The following is a 19,351-nucleotide window of genomic DNA, read 5'->3' on the forward strand; positions in this document are numbered from 1 at the left end:
AATAATTCTGGAACTGACTGTAAAATATTCTACTAGCTCTGGTTCCTTTGCAAGCATCTTTCTGATATATTGATTCAAACAACAACAGCCCCAGGAGTGTACATGAAATACGTTACTCAGAGATACTTGGGTAAAACATGATCATTATCCCCGGTCAACTATTCCTTGGTAGATTTTGCCACAGTGGCCACATCGTTTCATCACAATGAACTCATTTCATTGGCATTCTTATAACCCGGTGGTAGAAGGATGAAGGGATGGGGGTTAAAATTTAATCAGGGTTTCAAATGAACAGGACTCATCGGTCCAGTAAGCAAGTGAATGTAATGATGGGACTATGTATCGATGCAGTTAGAAATTACACCATAATATACTTTTATTCGGGATCGAGTTTGGCTACTGTAGTGGTTTTACAAGGCTGACTAAATCCAATTTTACTCAAAATAATTAAGAACACACGTATCTGACAGAAATACTTTATTTGTAAAGAAAACTTTTGATGTGTATCAGAATGGGATTATTTTTTGCCTCACTCTTGGGGTGGCACGGTGGTGTAGTGGTTAGCACTGTCGCCTCACAGCAAGAAGGTCCTGGGTTCGAGCCCAGCGGCTGGCGAGGGCCTTTCTGTGTGGAGTTTGCATGTTCTCCCTGTGTCTGCGTGGGTTTGCTCCGGGTGCTCCGGTTTCCCCGACAGTCCAAAGACATGCAGTTAGGTTAACGTGGTGCGGCCTTGGGCTGAGGTGCCCTTGAGCAAGGTACCTGACCCCTGCCTGCTCCCAGGCACTGTAGTGTGGCTGCCCACTGCTCTGGGTGTGTGTGCGCGCGTGTGTTCACTGCTTCAGATGGGTTAAATGCAGAGGATGAATTTCACTGTGCTTGAAGTGTGCATGTGACAAATAAAGGTTTCTTCTTCTTCTTCTCTCTACTATACCCTATTGCATTTTATCTGAAGGTGTGTGTGTGCGCTGAAGCATGTGTCGGTATTTATGTAGGACAGCAAGTCAACAGAGGTCAACTCATAAGCACGACCCCATTTTTCAGTGATCCTTTCATCTTTTGAGACCAAAACAAGCACTAAATATACCTTTTATTCCTAATAATAATAATAATAATAATAATAAGTTTGATATTAGAGTTTCCACAAATATGGCTCTTCACCTGATATCAAAGCTAAATATACATTTGAAATTGAAGGATACTAATAGAGGAAAAATAATCTGAGATAAAGGCCCACTTTACACGGGGACGGTCTGAAACAAAAATGCAAAAGTCCGTTTTCGTTCTCACTTTTTTCCGCGTCTACACGACCGTTTTCAAGGAGGAAATCTGCGTCTCTACGGTGACGCATAAATGTGTGGAATTCAATTGGATGTGCATGCCAGGCGGCTAGCTGGTGCTGTGAAAGACCTCCGCTATGTCTGTACGCATGCGCAACGTCTTCCGTCTTGTCTGATCTGCACATCTGCGCCGCGAAAACTTTGACTACTCTGGCTATGGTAAGTAAGAAAGTAAGTAAAAAAGTAAGAGCATGCTATACCCGCCTCTGTTCATTAACGGTATATGTGCAGATTCGGTATAGATGTTCGAAGGACTCCTGGACGTTTATTAAAGCTGCCAGAGCAGCTTGAAGGTCCGTTGGATCGATGTAATCAGACATGCTCTTATTTTTTTACTTACTTTCTTACTTCCCGGGCTGGCATGTACAGTATATGACATATGTATGACGTAAACGCGTACCCGACGTGAGCAGATCCGAGCAGAGTTTCGCGTATTGGGTAGTTTAGACGGATATGCAACGGGGGCTGTTTTTAACTTATCCACTCTGGAAGGCGTTTTCAATTTTTTCCATTTTTCAGCCTCGGAAACGCCGTCCCCGTGTAGACGAAAGGCACTTCCGATAAAATATTTAGTCGTTTTTACCCAACAGCGTCCTCGTGTAAACGGGCCCAAAGTGAAGGAATTAAACGATAAGATACCTAACTGATAAACGAAAAGTGTAAATGCAACAGTGATAGTATAATGAGGGAAAAAAGAACTGTGTAGTAATACACAAATTAATAATAATGATGAAAGTACTAAGATACTTCTTCTTCTTCTTCTTTTGCAGTCCGTCGATAACGACAATGACTGTTTCATGTGGCATCAGGGACAAATCGAAGTCCTCCACTTTTGTCTGTTGTTGGCAAATACGTTCCACAAATGAGGGTCAATGTTCCTACGTTTCAAGTTCCTCTTTACAGTGTCTTTAAAGGGGAACTGAAGTCATTTTTAAACTTGCTTTATTTCTTAATTAACGTGTTATTCAATTACGTTTTCGGTTTTAGTAACCTTATATTGTGACTCGTATTGGCAACTAATTGCAATTAAATATTATACTTATCGGCCTGTTCGGTTTTTAGCCGTGTTGAATTTAGTTCGTTTGGTCCACGGCAGGCGTCGCTTATCCGCGCGATCTTCACGAGACTTGTGCGAGACTTTGAAAGTGAAGTGTCAGCCAGGTGTCAGTGCCGCCATTTTGAAAACTGTTTTCCAAACAAAATATTGCACAAAAACGAGTTTAAATGACGATTACTGCCTACTTTTTTCAAACTTTCCTGATTGCTATCAAAACAAACAAAACTTCCAGCTTGATTATATCAGCATTTGAAAGAGGTCGCGCACGTCTTTTGACAACGTTGGCAGATGTTGGTCGCTTTAGAATCGAATACCTTTACTGTCACTGCACAAACGTACAACAAAATTTAGTTCATCGTAGGAGAGCAAAGCCACTACGTACACATACGCCACCACTCTTGGGCACTTCAGCCCAAGGCCGTTCCATGTTAACCTAACTGCATGTCTCTGAACTTCGATTTCCGCTGTACGTTTTACTTCCGTCTTACGATGTCTCACACAGGTCTCAACGAATCTCATTTACGGCCATTGCTTTGACATATGGACTAATATATTACATAGCGTATTTCAAACACTCATAACTTGCTATAGCAGCGACAAAATAGCCATCAAAAATGCATTCCTATATTTAATAAAATGAGATAAATAGAATTTTGATCATAAAAAATTTGCCTTCAGTTCTCCTTTAAACCTAAGCCGAGGCCTTCCCCGGTCACATTTTCCCTCAGACAGCTGAGAGTAGAGTAGCTGCCTAGGTAGGCGATCATATTCCATTCTTTCCACATGGTCTAACCATCTGAGATTCATTCGTGTTAGTATATCTTCCATAGATGGGAGACCTGCTCTCTCAAGGATTTCCTTGTTGGGGATCTTATCCTTCCAGGATATATTCATAATCTGTCTCAGGTGACGCATCATGTAAGCATGTAGGTTCTTCACATCGGTCCTATAGATGGTCCAAGTTTCTGCACCATAAAGGAAGGAGGAGAGTACTACAGCTCTGTAAACATCACATTTTACACGGATGGTGACATGACGATTTTTCCACAGTCTCTGTTGGAGTTTCGCAAAGGCTGCACTGGCTCTTCCCATTCTAAGTGTGAGCTTCTGATCCAGTCTGGCATTCTCAGTAACAGGACTACCTAGGTATATAAACCTCTTACATGTCGTGAGTGGCTCATTGTTTATCTTCACTTCTAGATGATGGGAAGTTGTAGTCTGGGGTTTTGGTGGTTGATATAGACATTCTGGGTTTTTTGTTGTCGTTTTTTTTTTTAAAACATTGATCTTCAAACTGGGCGGCACGGTGGTGTAGTGGTTACCACTGTTGCCTCACAGCAAGAAGGTCCTGGGTTCAAGCCCAGCAGCCAGCGAGGGCCTTTCTGTGTGGAGTTTGCATGTTCTCCCCGTGTCCGTGTGGGTTTCCTCCGGGTGCTCCGGTTTCCCCTACAGTCCAAAGACATGCAGGTTAGGCTAATTGGTGGCTCTAAATTGATCGTAGGTGTGAATGTGAGTGTGAATGGTTGTCTGTGTCTATGTGTCAGCCCTGTGATGACCTGGCGACTTGTCCAGGGTGTACCCCGCCTCTCGCCCATAGTCAGCTGGGATAGGCTCCAGCTTGCCTGCGACCCTGTAGAACAGGATAAAGCGGCTAGAGATAATGGATGGATGGATGGATGGATGGATGGATGGATGGATGGATGGATGGATGGATGGATGGATGGATGGATGGATGATCTTCAAACTGAAATGTTCTGTTGCTCTGGCAAACTTGTCAACAAAAATCTGTATATCACTAGCACTATGTGAAACCAGGGCAGTGTCGTCTGCAAAGAGCATTTCTCGCACAATCATAAGTGATGTCTTGGTTTTTGCTTTGAAGTGAGCAACATTGAACAGGTTTGCATCCTTCCTTGTTTGTATCTAGACACCTTCAGTAGTATCTTTAAAAGCTACCTCAAGTGAAATCTTATTCATAAATCATTGACCCATCCCTAAACCGAGAACAGAATACTGAAACTGGAACCTCATTCAAAACACATCTTAGACTCTTACTAGGCTTGAGAGATGGTGACCAGACACCTGATTTGGATTTAACAGGGTAAGGTACTTCACAAACCCACACATATATTACACACTAAGATACTAATGGGAGTTATACTAAAAAAGTTATACTTTTTTTCTTTCATCTACGTAATACACTTGTTCAGAGATAATGGTTTAACTCTTATTTTTGATCATTGCTACACAATTTTCCACATTACTTGACTAATTTCTTTGACTGTACTCACTTGTCTTGGTATAAATTGTTTTGTCTTGAAATGCGGGATATAATTAACGACACTGCCCTCAGGTGGATTACATTGGCACAACAGAGAAGTGTATGCCTTATCACCAGGACTTCATGAGCTCAAATCCCGATGATGCCAGAGCCATCCGTGGCCAGGAGCGAAGAGAGCGTAATAATTTGACTGAGAGTGATGGCATAATGTCTCTCTCTTTCTCGCCTGTCAATCAGAGCAGCATCTGTGAACTCATCGTGTATGTGGAAGAGGGCAGACAGAGCTTTCCTCCGAGTGTATTACCGTATGCTGCTTTGTGATGATGCATGACTAGCAGTGCGAAAAGATGCTCGTTGGTTGTGTGTTTTGGAGGAAAGACATGTTAGCCTTCACCCTCCCTGATTGACTTTCTCAAACATGTGAATATTCAAAATTATTGGCCCATCCCTAAACCGAGAACAGGTAATACTGAAACTGGAACCTTATTCAAAACTCATCTTAGACTCTTACTAGGCTTGAGAGATGGTGACCAGACACCTAATTTGGATTTAACAGGGTAAGGTACTTCACAAACCCACACGTACAGTACACACCTCCGCTGTTGTGTGTTAGGGTGGCACTGGTCTCAGCATAGCGTCCCTGGTTGACATGGTAACCCTGCTCCTGTAGGACTCTGTGATAAAGCTGGACCTCTGTATCTGAGGGGACGTGCTGCCCCGTCAACACGATGGCCTTCCCTGCACAGCTCCTCTTAGACCAGTGTACCTGAGAGAGAAAGAGAAAAGGAGAGTATGAAGGAATATCTAAAGTAAATCGGAATCAGAAAAATTTCCCCAACCTGAGCGATGAAATGAATACGATTTCATTTCCTCTTTAAACGCCTTGAAAAAAAATTCAAATACTGTGTTGGATGTACAGATCACAACATTACTCACTAATGAGCCAAGCAGTGCAGCCAACCAAAATACCTCATTATAGATCTGTTGTAGAGCTGCTAGACTAATATCCTCTCAGAGAGGTCATGGAGAGGGGTGAGAGGACATCAGGCCAAGTTTGCACTCTGAACAGGATTAAGACTTCAAACAGCTGAGCCTGCACCGAGCCAAGATGACGAGACGCAGGTGGTGACCGTGACGCAACACCGGTTTGGGAAAGTCAGCATAGCCATGAGTGAAGCAATACACATGGAGCAGTATATAAAAAATAAAACATGACATACATTGTATACAGAATGTCCTGATCCGTTCTATTCCTCTTATACCACAGCAATTTGCAAGTTTTTGAATGCAAGAGCAAGACATCATACTTTTTATCCATTTAGAGTAACATTTAATATTGTGGCACATCCATGAAACATGTTAGTTATCACTGCTATCACTTACATTACAGCAACTACAGATTAGTTCCTTCACCAGCCATTTATTTCACTCATTTTTAAAAAGTTAAAACAAGTCGAACACAACAACAGTGGTGTCGATGAGGATGTCCCGACCACCACCAAGTCTGGTCCTGATTATTTCTAATTTGCATACTGTTGAAACACACAGTGGGGTCCAAAAGTCTGAGATTACATTGAAAATCTGTTTGTTTGGGTTTTTTTCCATTTAAAATTAGCTATAAACAGAAGGTTTTAAAATTGATTCTGCACTGTTTCTAGGTCTGTATTTAAATGTAAGTAAATTTGTGATAGACCATGTTAACTGCTTTGTCGAACTAAATAGGTCATGTCTAATTTATTCGTGCTCAGATGACATGCCCAAGGATTACATCTAAAATGGTTCATAAGGTTTAACACAAACCTGTGGAGTCCATGCCAGCTCAAGTGCACACTGTCATTAAAGCAGAAAGGGGACGTACCAAATCAAAGTCCTTCCCGTGTCAGGACCTGGTCTTCCCAGGCAGTCTTCCGTCCCAGTACTAACCAGGCTCTTAAGGTGCCCTCAGCCTCTTGCCTCCTCAGCTAGGGTTACAGTGGAGGGGCTAGTCCTCTGGTAACCACGAGCGTTTGACTCCCCACTCACATCTGTATTGCAACATGCCTCACCAGGTGGCAGTAGGTACCAATTTTATGATGGTCTTTGGTATGACCCGACCACGAGTAGAACTCGCAATCTCCTGGCCAAGAGGCAGACACACTAACCACTAGGCTAGCTCATGGTACCAAATACTAAGAAACTCTGAAAATCATGTAAAGAAGGAATGTAATGATATATCGTGCTACCATATATTGCGATACAAATGTATAGCAATTTTAATGGATGAAATAATAAATGAATCACAATTATTATCAGGCTGCATAATCTCTTAGTTTCTCCTTGCTGTAATTGTGTTGTTCAGACAGCAGAGGGAACAATAACAGACAATAGCGGGAATGAATGTGACTTCACTGCATGCAGAAGTAACACAGCTCTAATGCCGTGAAATTACATTAAAAACAGATCTAAAGTGGAAAAGAGCTGTTGTGCAACTGAATGTACAAACAGATTCAACAATACTTTGGAACTCTTTTTTTTACAGACTGAAAAAGCTAAAAAAAAAAAAAGAATCAAGTGGAAGTAGTAGAAATGTTCATAAAAGTTTATTAAGAAAAGGCCTATTTCTTATTAACTTTTTCATTTTTATTAAAAACATTTTAGTTCATAGGCTATTATATTTTACTCCAACCTTTACAAATGTGGGTAAATAGTGTTGGTTATTAAGAAAATGAAACAAAAGGTGTTTTTTATTATCTAACCAAAGACATGTTTGAGTTGATAAAGAATAGGAAAATAAATGTTGCATATCTTTGGTAATAAAATGTTCTTTGTTTAATCTTTTTTTTCAAAAATATCATGAATTGACTCATGAACTGGGTGACTCATTACATGCTGAATATAAATATTTCAGAGATTCTACTTTTCACTCAGGTTGTTAACAATATAATTTGTAATGAAATCTGTTGTATTAAATCAGAAAAGAATGCTAAATAAAAGTATTTTCATTAAAGGTCTCAGACTTTTGGATCCGACTATACTGCAATTCAAACAGGAAGGAAGTGATTGGAGAAAAACATTTTCAGATATTTGACCTTGCTTTGACCTTGGCCCTATTTTAAATCAGTTCATCTGCTGGTTGAAATTTTAATTCTATATAAATCCTACAAACGTTCAACCACTCATTCTTGAGATATTGTGCTAACAAGAATCTTGGCCAGATACCGTACATGGATGAACACACAAATGGATTGATGGCAAATTTCCTTCGCAAGGACAGCCTTGAGTTCCTGAACATAAGCATGTAAGTAACATCTGTGTCTGACGAACAGGAAGGGAGCTATTGAAGAAAAAGTATTTTAGACATTTGACCTTGTGGTGACCTTGACTCAGTTTGGATCAGTTCATCTGCTAATTACAGTTATAATTCCACATAAATCCTCCAAACATTCAAGCACTCATTGTTGAGATATCGCCTTCATGAGAATCTTGGACGGACAGATGGATGGACAAGTCCTCTGTCCTAAAGGCTTTCAACAAACTGATATTTTTTTCTTTTTACAGAACAGTACAGTGGTGCTTGAAAGTTTGTGAACCCTTTAGAATTTTCTATATTTCTGCATAAATATGACCTAAAACATCAGATTTTCACACAAGTCCTAAAAGTAGATAAAGAGAACCCAGTTAAACAAATGAGACAAAAATATTATACTTGGTCATTTATTTATTGAGGAAAATTATCCAGTATTACATATCTGTGAGTGGCAAAAGTATGTGAACCTTTGCTTTCAGTATCTGGTGTGGCCCCCTTGTGCAGCAATAACTGCAACTAAACGTTTCCAGTAACTGTTGATCAGTCCTGCACACCGGCTTGGAGGAATTTTAGCCCATTCCTCCATACAGAACAGTTTCAACTCTGGAATGTTGGTGGGTTTCCTCACATGAACTGCTCGCTTCAGGTCTTTCCACAACATTTCGATTGGATTAAGGTCAGGACTTTGACTTGGCCATTCCAAAACATTAACTTTATTCTTCTTTAACCATTCTTTGATAGAATGACTTGTGTGTTTAGGGTCGTTGTCTTGCTGCATGACCCACCTTCTCTTGAGATTCAGTTCATGGACAGATGTCCTGACATTTTCCTTTAGAATTCACTGGTATAATTCAGAATTCATTGTTCCATCAATGATGGCAAGCTGTCCTGGCCCAGATGCAGCAAAACAGGCCCAAACCATGATACTACCACCACCATGTTTCATAGATGGGATAAGGTTCTTATGCTGGAATGCAGTGTTTTCCTTTCTCCAAACATAATGCGTCTCATTTAAACCAAAAAGTTCTATTTTGGTTTCATCTGTCCACAAGCCATTTTTCCAATAGCCTTCTGGCTTGTCCACATGATCTTTAGCAAACTGCAGATGAGCAGCAATGTTCTTTTTGGAGAGCAGTGGCTTTCTCCTTGCAACCCTGCCATACACACCATTGTTGTTCAGTGTTCTCGTGATGGTGGACTTATGAACATTAACATTAGCCAATGTGAGAGAGGCCTTCAGTTGCTTAGAAGTTACCCTAGGGTCCTTTGTGACCTCGCCGACTATTACACGCCTTGCTCTTGGAGTGATCTTTGTTGGTCGACCACTCCTGGGGAGGGTAACAATGGTCTTGAATTTCCTCCATTTGTACACAATCTGTCTGAATGTGGATTGGTGGAGTCCAAACTCTTTAGAGATGGTTTTGTAACCTTTTCCAGCCTGATGAGCATCAACAACACTTTTTCTGAGGTCCTCAGAAATCTCCTTTGTTCGTGACATGATACACTTCCACAAACATGTGTTGTGGAGATCAGACTTTGATAGATCCCTGTTCTTTAAATAAAACAGGGTGCCCACTCACACCTGATTGTCATCCCATTGATTGAAAACACCCGACTCTAATTTCACCTTCAAATTAACTGCTAATCCTAGAGGTTCATATACTTTTGCCACTCACAGATATGTTATACTGGATCATTTTCCTCAATAAATAAATAACCAAGTATAATACTGTTGTCTCATTTGTTTAACTGGGTTCTCTTTATCTACTTTTAGGACTTGTGTGAAAATCTGATGATGTTTTAGGTCATATTTATGCAGAAATATAGAAAATTCTAAAGGGTTCACAAACTTTCAAGCACCACTGTATATTTTAATCCATTTATTATTAGCCTTAGAATACGGGGCAGTAATGGAGTATTGCTTTAACTACTTGGTATTGCAAATTGTCCTGATTAACAAACAACATTTTTAGACAGAACAAGATGATGAAATGTAGACACAAAGGCAAAATGGTCTCGACTGTACAATGTTCCTCATAGCATGGGATCTGAAGAATGAGGAACATAGAGGAGAGAACTCTATGTTCCTTTTGAGAACAGTTAACCCCCCACCCCACCCCACCCCTTGTCTGCTGTACTACAGGTCAGTGAGTGGCTGTTTTCTTTTCCTCTGCTCTCTGTTTATGTTCTGTCCTTTTTAGCCCTCTATCTCTGATGTCTCCACCTCTCTCTCTCTCTCTCTCTCTCTCTGTTTCTTTCTATCCATCCGTTTGCTTCAGGCTTGTTCAGGGAAGTTCTATAATGAAATAATAATATTTGAGTCTTGGCCACAGCCGGGCCCCGGGAAACGAAGGCTGCGCCGTAATTGCATGGTTTAGATTAGCATCTGCAGCTGGAGGACTACAAGAGGAGGAAAGAGAGACAGCGTGATGGTAGAGGACTGGCTGATGGATTGAAGAAGCGATAAGGGAAGTAAAGAGAATAGAAAGGATATGTCGGTGAGGCTTCTGTGAGGACAGTAAACAAACCATTGAGAAAAACTGGAGGTCTTAGCAATAAGGCAACACTAGAGGAAGTAGGAGCGAGAGAGTGAGAGAGAGAGAGAGAGAGAGAGAGACTTCATGATGGGCTTCGGGCATATGAGTTTTCTATTCTCTGATGTGGCCAAGCTCACAGATGGAAATATATATATGTATATGAGCTGAAAGAAGTAGGCCACAGAGAGTGAAAAAAAGCATGAGAGATGAGGAAAAAAAAAGAGAGAGTAATAGAGACAAAGCTGAGAGAGCAAAGTAAAACTGGCGCTTATCACTGGCATTTCCTCCAAACTGGCAGGCCAGATTTCCCAAAATCCCTGCAGTGTTAACATCACACTAACATTCAGAGGGAGTAATCAAAATAATACTCCCCCTAAGATCTTATTACGAAACAGGCAAGGCCTACAGTTTAGCAAAAAAAAAATTAAATAAAATTATATTTTATATATATATATATATATATATATATATATATATATATATATATATATATATATAAAAAACAGTCCCTGTGTCCGAAATCACTCCCTACTCACTAGGGCACTATATAGTGGGGACACCATTTTGTAGTGCTGTCCGAAACCTTAGTAAGGATTATTCATACCCTATATAGTGCACTCAAAGTATCCCACAATGCATCACGAAAAGTAGTGTACAATGATGGTCACTAACCAAAGCAATAGATCCCATCATGCATTACGGTTGCGCTGAAAGAAATCAAATTAAAAGTCTCAAATTTGATTTAATAAAAGGCAGCAGCAAAGAAGAAAGTATTCAGCCTTGATTTTAATCAAAACTGAAAGATGCAGGTACTTTGCATTGATTAATGTGGGAAATATGCTCAGTATAATATGGATTTATCACAAAAATACATGCATGTATTTATTATTTTGAAAACCCACCAGTCGACTGATCTGGCACGTTTTAATTGTGCGACAGTAATGATGTAAATACCAGCGTGACGGAGTAGTGTCCGAAAGTGTTTTTTTCATTTTACCAATGAGCTCACTGTATAGTCCTCTATATATTAATTCACTATGTAGGGTGTAGGGAGTAGTGAACGAGTGAGTGATTTCGGACACAGGGAGTGACTTTAAATTAGTATCAGCTTTAATCTGTAACACAAATAAACTAGTCGGTTGAAAACTATTTAATCACTAACTTTATTGCAGTAATGACAGGTCAAGTTGCATCTGTAATTGCATACAAAAAAAAAAAACCAGGGTAAAAGGTATAGTCCTGTAATATGCAGACTGATGACAATGTAAGAAAATCAAGGAAAGTGGTCCTGAGCTCAGACTGAGTGGGAGCACAGGGAACTCACTGATGATGAGTCCAGTCAAAAATGTTATGTTCCATGTCCTGTGTCATTCATTTTATATTTGTATAGTTCAATTTTATTTGTATAGTCCTTTTAACAATTTGTATTGTCACACAGCAGCTTTACAGAAATCCAGATGTAGAAGTAGATAACCAAGTACAGTGGTGCTTGGAAGTTTGTGAACCCTTTAGAATTTTCTATATTTCTGCATAAATATGACCTAAAACATCATCAGATTTTCACACAAGTCCTAAAAGTAGATAAAGAGAACCCAATTAAACAAATGAGACAAAAGTATTATACTTGGTCATTTATTTATTGAGGAAAATGATCCAATATTACATATCTGTGAATGGCAAAAGTATGTGAACCTCTAGGATTAGCAGTTAATTTGAAGGTGAAATTAGAGTCAGGTGCTTTCAATCAATGGGATGACAATCAGGTGTGAGTGGGCACCCTGTTTTATTTAAAGAACAGGGATCTATCAAAGTCTGATCTTCACAACACATGTTTGTGGAAGTGTATCATGGCACGAACAAAGGAGATTTCTGAGGACCTCAGAAAAAGCGTTGTTGATGCTCATCAGGCTGGAAAAGGTTACAAAACCATCTCTAAAGATTTTGGACTCCACCAATCCACAGTCAGACAGATTGTGTACAAATGGAGGAAATTCAAGACCATTGTTATCCTCCCCAGGAGTGGTCGACCAACAAAGATCACTCCAAAAGCAAGGTGTGTAATAGTCGGCAAGGCCACAAAGGACCCCAGGGTAACTTCTAAGCAACTGAAGGCCTCTCTCACATTGGCTAATGTTAATGTTCATGAGTCCACCATCAGGAGAACACTGAACAACAATGGTGTGCATGGCAGGGTTGCAAGGAGAAAGCAACTGCTCTCCAAAAAGAACATTGCTGCTCGTCTGCAGTTTGCTAAAGATCACATGGACAAGCCAGAAGGCTACTGGAAAAATTTATTGTGGACAGATGAAACCAAAATAGAACTTTTTGGTTTAAATGAGAAGTGTTATGTTTGGAGGAAGGAAAACACTGCATTTCAGCATAAGAACCTTATCCCATCTGTGAAACATGGTGGTGGTAGTATCATGGTTTGGGCCTGTTTTGCTGCATCTGGGCCAGGACGGCTTGCCATGATTGATGGAACAATGAATTCTGAATTATACCAGCGAATTCTAAAGGAAAATGTCAGGACATCTGTCCAAAAACTGAATCTCAAGACAAGGTGGGTCATGCAGCAAGACAACAACCCTAAGCACACAAGTCGTTCTACCAAAGAATGGTTAAAGAAGAATAAATTTAATGTTTTGGAATGGCCAAGTCAAAGTCCTGACCTTAATCCAATCGAAATGTTGTGGAAGGACCTGAAGTGAGCAGTTCATGTGAGGAAACCCACCAACATCCCAGAGTTGAAGCTGTTCTGTACGGAGGAATGGGCTAAAATTCCTCCAAGCCGGTGTGCAGGACTGATCAACAGTTATTGGAAACGTTTATTTGCATTTTTTGCTGCACAAGGGGGTCACGCCAGATACTGAAAACAAAGGTTCACATACTTTTGCCACTCACAGATATGTAATATTGGATCATTTTCCTCAATGATCCAATATTACATATTGGATCATCAAATGACCAAGTATAATATTTTTGTCTCATTTGTTTAACTGGGTTCTCTTTATCTACTTTTAGGACTTGTGTGAAAATCTGATGTTTTAGGTCATATTTATGCAGAAATATAGAAAATTCTAAAGGATTCACAAACTTTCAAGCACCACTGTAAGCCAGGGGTAGCAGTGACAAAGAAAAACTGCCTAAAATGGTACAAAGAAGAAACCTTGAGAGGAACCAGACACAAAAGGGAACTCATCATTACCTCTGCCAAATTTGATGGAGGAGGTCATGTTTTTGCCTCTGTTTGTTTGTCTGTTCCCAATGTAATTCAAAAACTAGTGAACGGATTTTTATGAAATTTGGAAGAAAGGTGAGCCATGGGCCAAGGAACAATTGGTGAGATTTTGATGTGAATCCAGATATGTATGCAGATCCAGGATTTTTTTTTATTTTTGCTTTTCCCGACTTAACTCAAAAAGTAGTGACCGCATTTTGATGAAATTTCGAGGAAAGGTGAGTTATGGGACAAGGAACAATTGATTAGATTTTGATGCAGATCTGAATATGTCACTTGGCAGAGGTATGCAGTACAGAGTTCCCTTCTACAACCCTGATTCCAAAAAAGTTGGGACAAAGTACAAGTTGTAAATAAAAACGGAATGCAATAATTTACAAATCTCAAAAACTGATATTGTATTCACAATAGAACATAGACAACACATCAAATGTCGAAAGTGAAACATTTTGAAATTTCATACCAAATATTGGCTCATTTGAAATTTCATGACAGCAACACATCTCAAAAAAGTTGGGAGAGGGGCAATAAGAGGCTGGAAAAGTTAAAGGTACAAAAAAGGAACAGCTGGAGGACCAAATTGCAACTCATTAGGTCAATTGGCAATAGGTCATTAACATGACTGGGTATAAAAAGAGCATCTTGGAGTGGCAGCGGCTCTCAGAAGTAAAGATGGGAAGAGGATCACCAATCCCCCTAATTCTGCACCGACAAATAGTGGAGCAATATCAGAAAGGAGTTTGACAGTGTAAAATTGCAAAGAGTTTGAACATATCATCATCTACAGTGCATAATATCATCAAAAGATTCAGAGAATCTGGAAGAATCTCTGTGCGTAAGGGTCAAGGCTGGAAAGCCATACTGGGTGCCCGTGATCTTCGGGCCCTTAGACGGCACTGCATCACATACAGGCATGCTTCTGTATTGGAAATCACAAAATGAGCTCAGGAATATTTCCAGAGAACATTATCTGTGAACACAATTCACCGTGCCATCCGCCGTTGCCAGCTAAAACTCTATAGTTCAAAGAAGAAGCCGTATGTAAACATGATCCAGAAGCGCAGACGTCTTCTCTGGGCCAAGGCTCATTTAAAATGGACTGTGGCAAAGTGGAAAACTGTTCTGTGGTCAGACGAATCAAAATTTGAAGTTCTTTATGGAAATCAGGGACGGCGTGTCATTCGGACTAAAGAGGAGAAGGACGACCCAAGTTGTTATCAGCGCTCAGTTCAGAAGCCTGCATCTCTGATGGTATGGGATTGCATTAGTGCGTGTGGCATGGGCAGCTTACACATCTGGAAAAACCCCATCAATGCTGAAAGGTATATCCAGGTTCTAGAGCAACATATGCTCCCATCCAGACGACGTCCCTTTCAGGGAAGACCTTGCATTTTCCAACATGACAATGCCAAACCACATACTGCATCAATTACAGCATCATGGCTGCGTAGAAGAAGGGTCCGGGTACTGAACTGGCCAGCCTGCAACCCAGATCTTTCACCCATAGAAAACAACTGGTGCATCATAAAATGGAAGATACAACAAAAAAGACCTTCTAAGACAGTTGAGCAACTAGAATCCTACATTAGACAAGAATGGGTTAACATTCCTATCCCTAAACTTGAGCAACTTGTCTCCTCAGTCCCCAGACGTTTACAGACTGTTGTAAAGAGAAAAGGGGATGTCTCACAGTGGTAAACATGGCCTTGTCCAAACTTTTTTGAGATGTGTTGTTGTCATGAAATTTAAAATCACCTAATTTTTCTCTTTTAATGATACATTTTCTCAGTTTAAACATTTGATATGTCATCTATGTTCTATTCTGAATAAAATATGGAATTTTGAAACTTCCACATCATTGCATTCCGTTTTTATTTCCAATTTGTACTTTGTCCCAACTTTTTTGGAATCGGGGTTGTAGTTACATCATACACCATCCAGATAACTAATATATATTTGTGTTACTAGCGATCCATCAGTTATTATTCTATCCACATTCACTAGATATGAGCAATTGCATGCTCTGATTGGCTACTCTACTACTAGTTTATCAGCTAATATGCCGGGAGTAGAGAAAAACAAAATGGCGGAGTGTGTTGCTGAACCAACCCAGGATGAAATAGAAAGTCTACTCGAAAACAAACCCCCCAAAATTATCAAGTATTGAAACAGAAATAGCTAAAAGAATATAGGTTTTTGTTTGTTTTCCCCCATTATCGCCTGTTCCACACTCCAGCCCAGTTGGTGGTGGTAATGCACCTTTAAGTTGGTTTGCAACCGCCAAAAAAAACATAAAGAAGACGAAGAAGAAGAAGAAAACCCCAAAAATACAAAGAAAGCAACAAAATATGGAATAAAAGTATCTTTTTTTATTTTTAAAGAATTATCATCATCGCATTTTTCACAAATCGCTCTTGTCATTTCACCGATTTGTTTATATTCTAAGCGGAAATGATTTTGTGAGACATTTTGAATAAGGTTTTTATTTATTGAATTTGCAAAAAATAAAAATAAAAATGCTCTATTTCTCAAAATCCAGTGAATGTGGGTAGAATAAAACAGTTATTCCACTCAATCTCGTCGTACATGGCTTATAGCCAACTTGCTGCTCCACGCATCATTGGCTATCAGCTCATGTACAACTCGATTTCGTGGAATAACTGTTCAATATAATCCACCCAAGCAACATTAGCAAGGACTGTACTAGAACTACAAAAGAAAGTGTGAATGACAAAGTAGAATCTGCAACACTTTTGTTTGTACATCCATTGTTCTGGAATGTATTGATGTAATTTATACTGTATAAACATTATATGGCCAAAAGTATGTGGCCACATGACCATTACACCAATATGTAGACCTTTCCCAAATTACTGCCCCAAAGTTCTCTCTATGTTTTCAATTGCTGCCACACTGTTGCTAGTATGGGTTCAGTGTTAGTGGTCACAAATCCTGCTAACAACTGCAGTATTCAGCTAATGTGAATTGGTTGATCCATGCCATTGTGATTGACCATGTCAATCATCTTGTGTCATTGATCAGTGAATAACAAGCCAGCGTATCGGTCTGTTGGTACCTGCTGCTGAAGAACTTGGAACTTGAAGTTGGAAGCACACAGTTATCTAGGGTGTCTTTGTGTACTATCGCATTATGATTTCACACAATGATATAGCAGTGGAATTAAGAGGCCAAAACGGAAATGTTTTGCACAAAGTGAGACGGTTTTACTCAGGATGATGTGGACGAATTTAAGTGGCCTGCACAGACCCCTGACCTCAACCTCACTGAACACCTTTGAGATGAACTGGAATACTGATTGCTCCCCAGGCCTCCTGACCCAACATCAGTGTCTGATCTCGTTAATGCTCTTATGGCTGAATGAACACAAATCCCCACAACCATGCTCCAAAATCTAGTGAAAAGCTTTCTCAGAAGAGCAGAGGGTTATGATAACAGTAAAGGAATGCCCAACTCCATATTAATTGTTTTGGAAAGGGATTTTCAACAAGCACATCTGGTTATGATGATCATTTATTGAATGTTTAGGGGCATAGCATGCATTCCATGGGGTAAAAACAAAGCAATCCTGCAGTCTGTGAACACATCACTGCTACATTGCCACTTCATGGTGAGTTAAAAAGCTATAGTTATTAGCACTTAATGCCTATATATACATGTGGTGTTGCAGTGGATAGTGTTGCTGTCTCACAGGTTCTAGGGTTCGATCTTGATCTTGGGTTAATGACTTTAGGAGTTTTGCATGTTCTTCCCGTGTATGTTTCATCTGGTTTCCTCCCACCTCCTAAAACATGTCGGTATGATTGACTACAAACTGCTCTGAAGTGTTAGTGTGTGAACATGTGTGTGTGCATGGTGTCCTGCAAGAGACTGGCATCTCTCATCCAGCGTGCATTTCTGCCTCATGTTCCTGGGACAGTTTCCAAATACACTGAAACCCTGATCAAGATCAAGTGGTTACCGAATATAGACAGTGCATCATGCATGTGTGTATGCATGTGCATAAACATAACCAGACAACTGAATGTTTCAAAGAACAGCATTATGAGCGATTTACAATCATAAAAGCCATCATGAAAACAAACAACTCTGTAAAAAAAAAAAAATCACCGTGAAGTTTGAAATTTTTTAGACATTTTTCATCATCCATAATCGCGTTTGTTGGCGTCTTCCATAACCAGATTACTTGAGTATATGAAATCACATTGGCTGAATGATTGCAAATCTCATTCTTTTTTCGGTTCCCAAATTGATCAGCGTTTATATGAAAGGAGTGATAATGCACAACATTATGCTCTCCCTTTTCTCATTCTCTCCCTCTCATGACTCAGGTCTAAGATTGGGTCAGCATGTGCACAGTGACAGCACTTGCTGGTACCAAATTCCACAGTGCACATGACAACTATATTTAAATTCTACTATATTTAAAAGCCCTACCTCCTTCTCCTGTCTCGAAAGGTCATAATTCCTGCTGAGCCGGTGTCTCTTACAATGCTGTGTCTGGTTTGTTTTATTCAATCCCTGCTCAAAAATCATAATGATCAAAACGCACTCCTCCTGTCTTGCTAAGCTGCCACAATCAGTGGAATACCTCTGATAAGACTTCAAGGCATGCTGTGCATGCTAAAATGCTATAGTATGGAATAACATGTTAATTATAGAAAAGTACGCCTGTTCAAAGGTGCCTGCCATAACATACGGTTAAGATACTACTGAAGAGAAAATGAATATGATCTACGGTAAATAACAATTTCAGTAATTACAGTGAAACTAAAATGAAAGGCGTGCAGTTATGAGTGAAGAATGTAAGTTCTGGGACTTGTACCCTGTTTTGCTAAGTGTAAGCTTTTCTAAAAATTGCTTATGCCTAGCAAAATCCTTGATGGTTTCTTGAGGATGGTGTTCAGTTACATACATTTTCTCATTTACACCTTTGCTTTTGATCTAATTTCATTCCTACACATGTATATAGTGAGGTTTTTTTAGACACGCATTTTATATACTTTATTTGATCCCGCATTACAAGTTAAATTTCATTTAGGAATCAAATTTTCTGAATGATCCGACAGATTAAGACAATACAGCACATTCTTATGGATTTTACAGCTTCAAGGATATAGAAAACATCCTCTTTTCCAAATAAACATACTTTGCCAACTGTTTGGCCCTTATTTTAGATAGCCCCCCCAATACAGAGTCCATGGACCATCAGCCTATGTGCATGACCTAGACCAGCCTTTCTCAACCAGGGTGCCATCTGGCTTTGTTAGGGGTGCCGTCAAAAAAGTATATATTCTAACATTGAAATAAATAAAATTAATTAAAATTCCAAAAAAACAATAGTTACACTAGGGGCGGCATTGTGGTGTAGTGGTTAGCGCTGTCGCCTCACAGCAAGAAGGTCCGGGTTCGAGCCCCGTGGCCGGCGAGGGCCTTTCTGTGCGGAGTTTGCATGTTCTCCCCGTGTCCGCGTGGGTTTCCTCCGGGTGCTCCGGTTTCCCTCACAGTCCAAAGACATGCAGGTTAGGTTAACTGGTGACTCTAAATTGACCGTAGGTGTGAGTGTGAGTGTGAATGGTTGTCTGTGTCTATGTGTC

General features: G+C 39.9%; 1 protein-coding gene across 1 annotated transcript in view; it reads right to left on the reverse strand.

Annotated features, from left to right (window-relative positions):
• Positions 1-19,351, reverse strand: part of cped1 (cadherin-like and PC-esterase domain containing 1) — a 208,136-nt gene that overhangs the window by 153,785 nt on the left and 35,000 nt on the right. Inside the window, exon 2 of the mRNA XM_060903332.1 lies at positions 5,270-5,441. Within this exon, the coding sequence (XP_060759315.1) occupies positions 5,270-5,441 (172 nt within the window). The remainder of the gene's footprint in view (positions 1-5,269; positions 5,442-19,351) is intronic.

Source organism: Neoarius graeffei, chromosome 21, assembly GCF_027579695.1.
Source record: "Neoarius graeffei isolate fNeoGra1 chromosome 21, fNeoGra1.pri, whole genome shotgun sequence".
NCBI classification, from domain to species: Eukaryota; Metazoa; Chordata; class Actinopteri; order Siluriformes; family Ariidae; genus Neoarius; species Neoarius graeffei.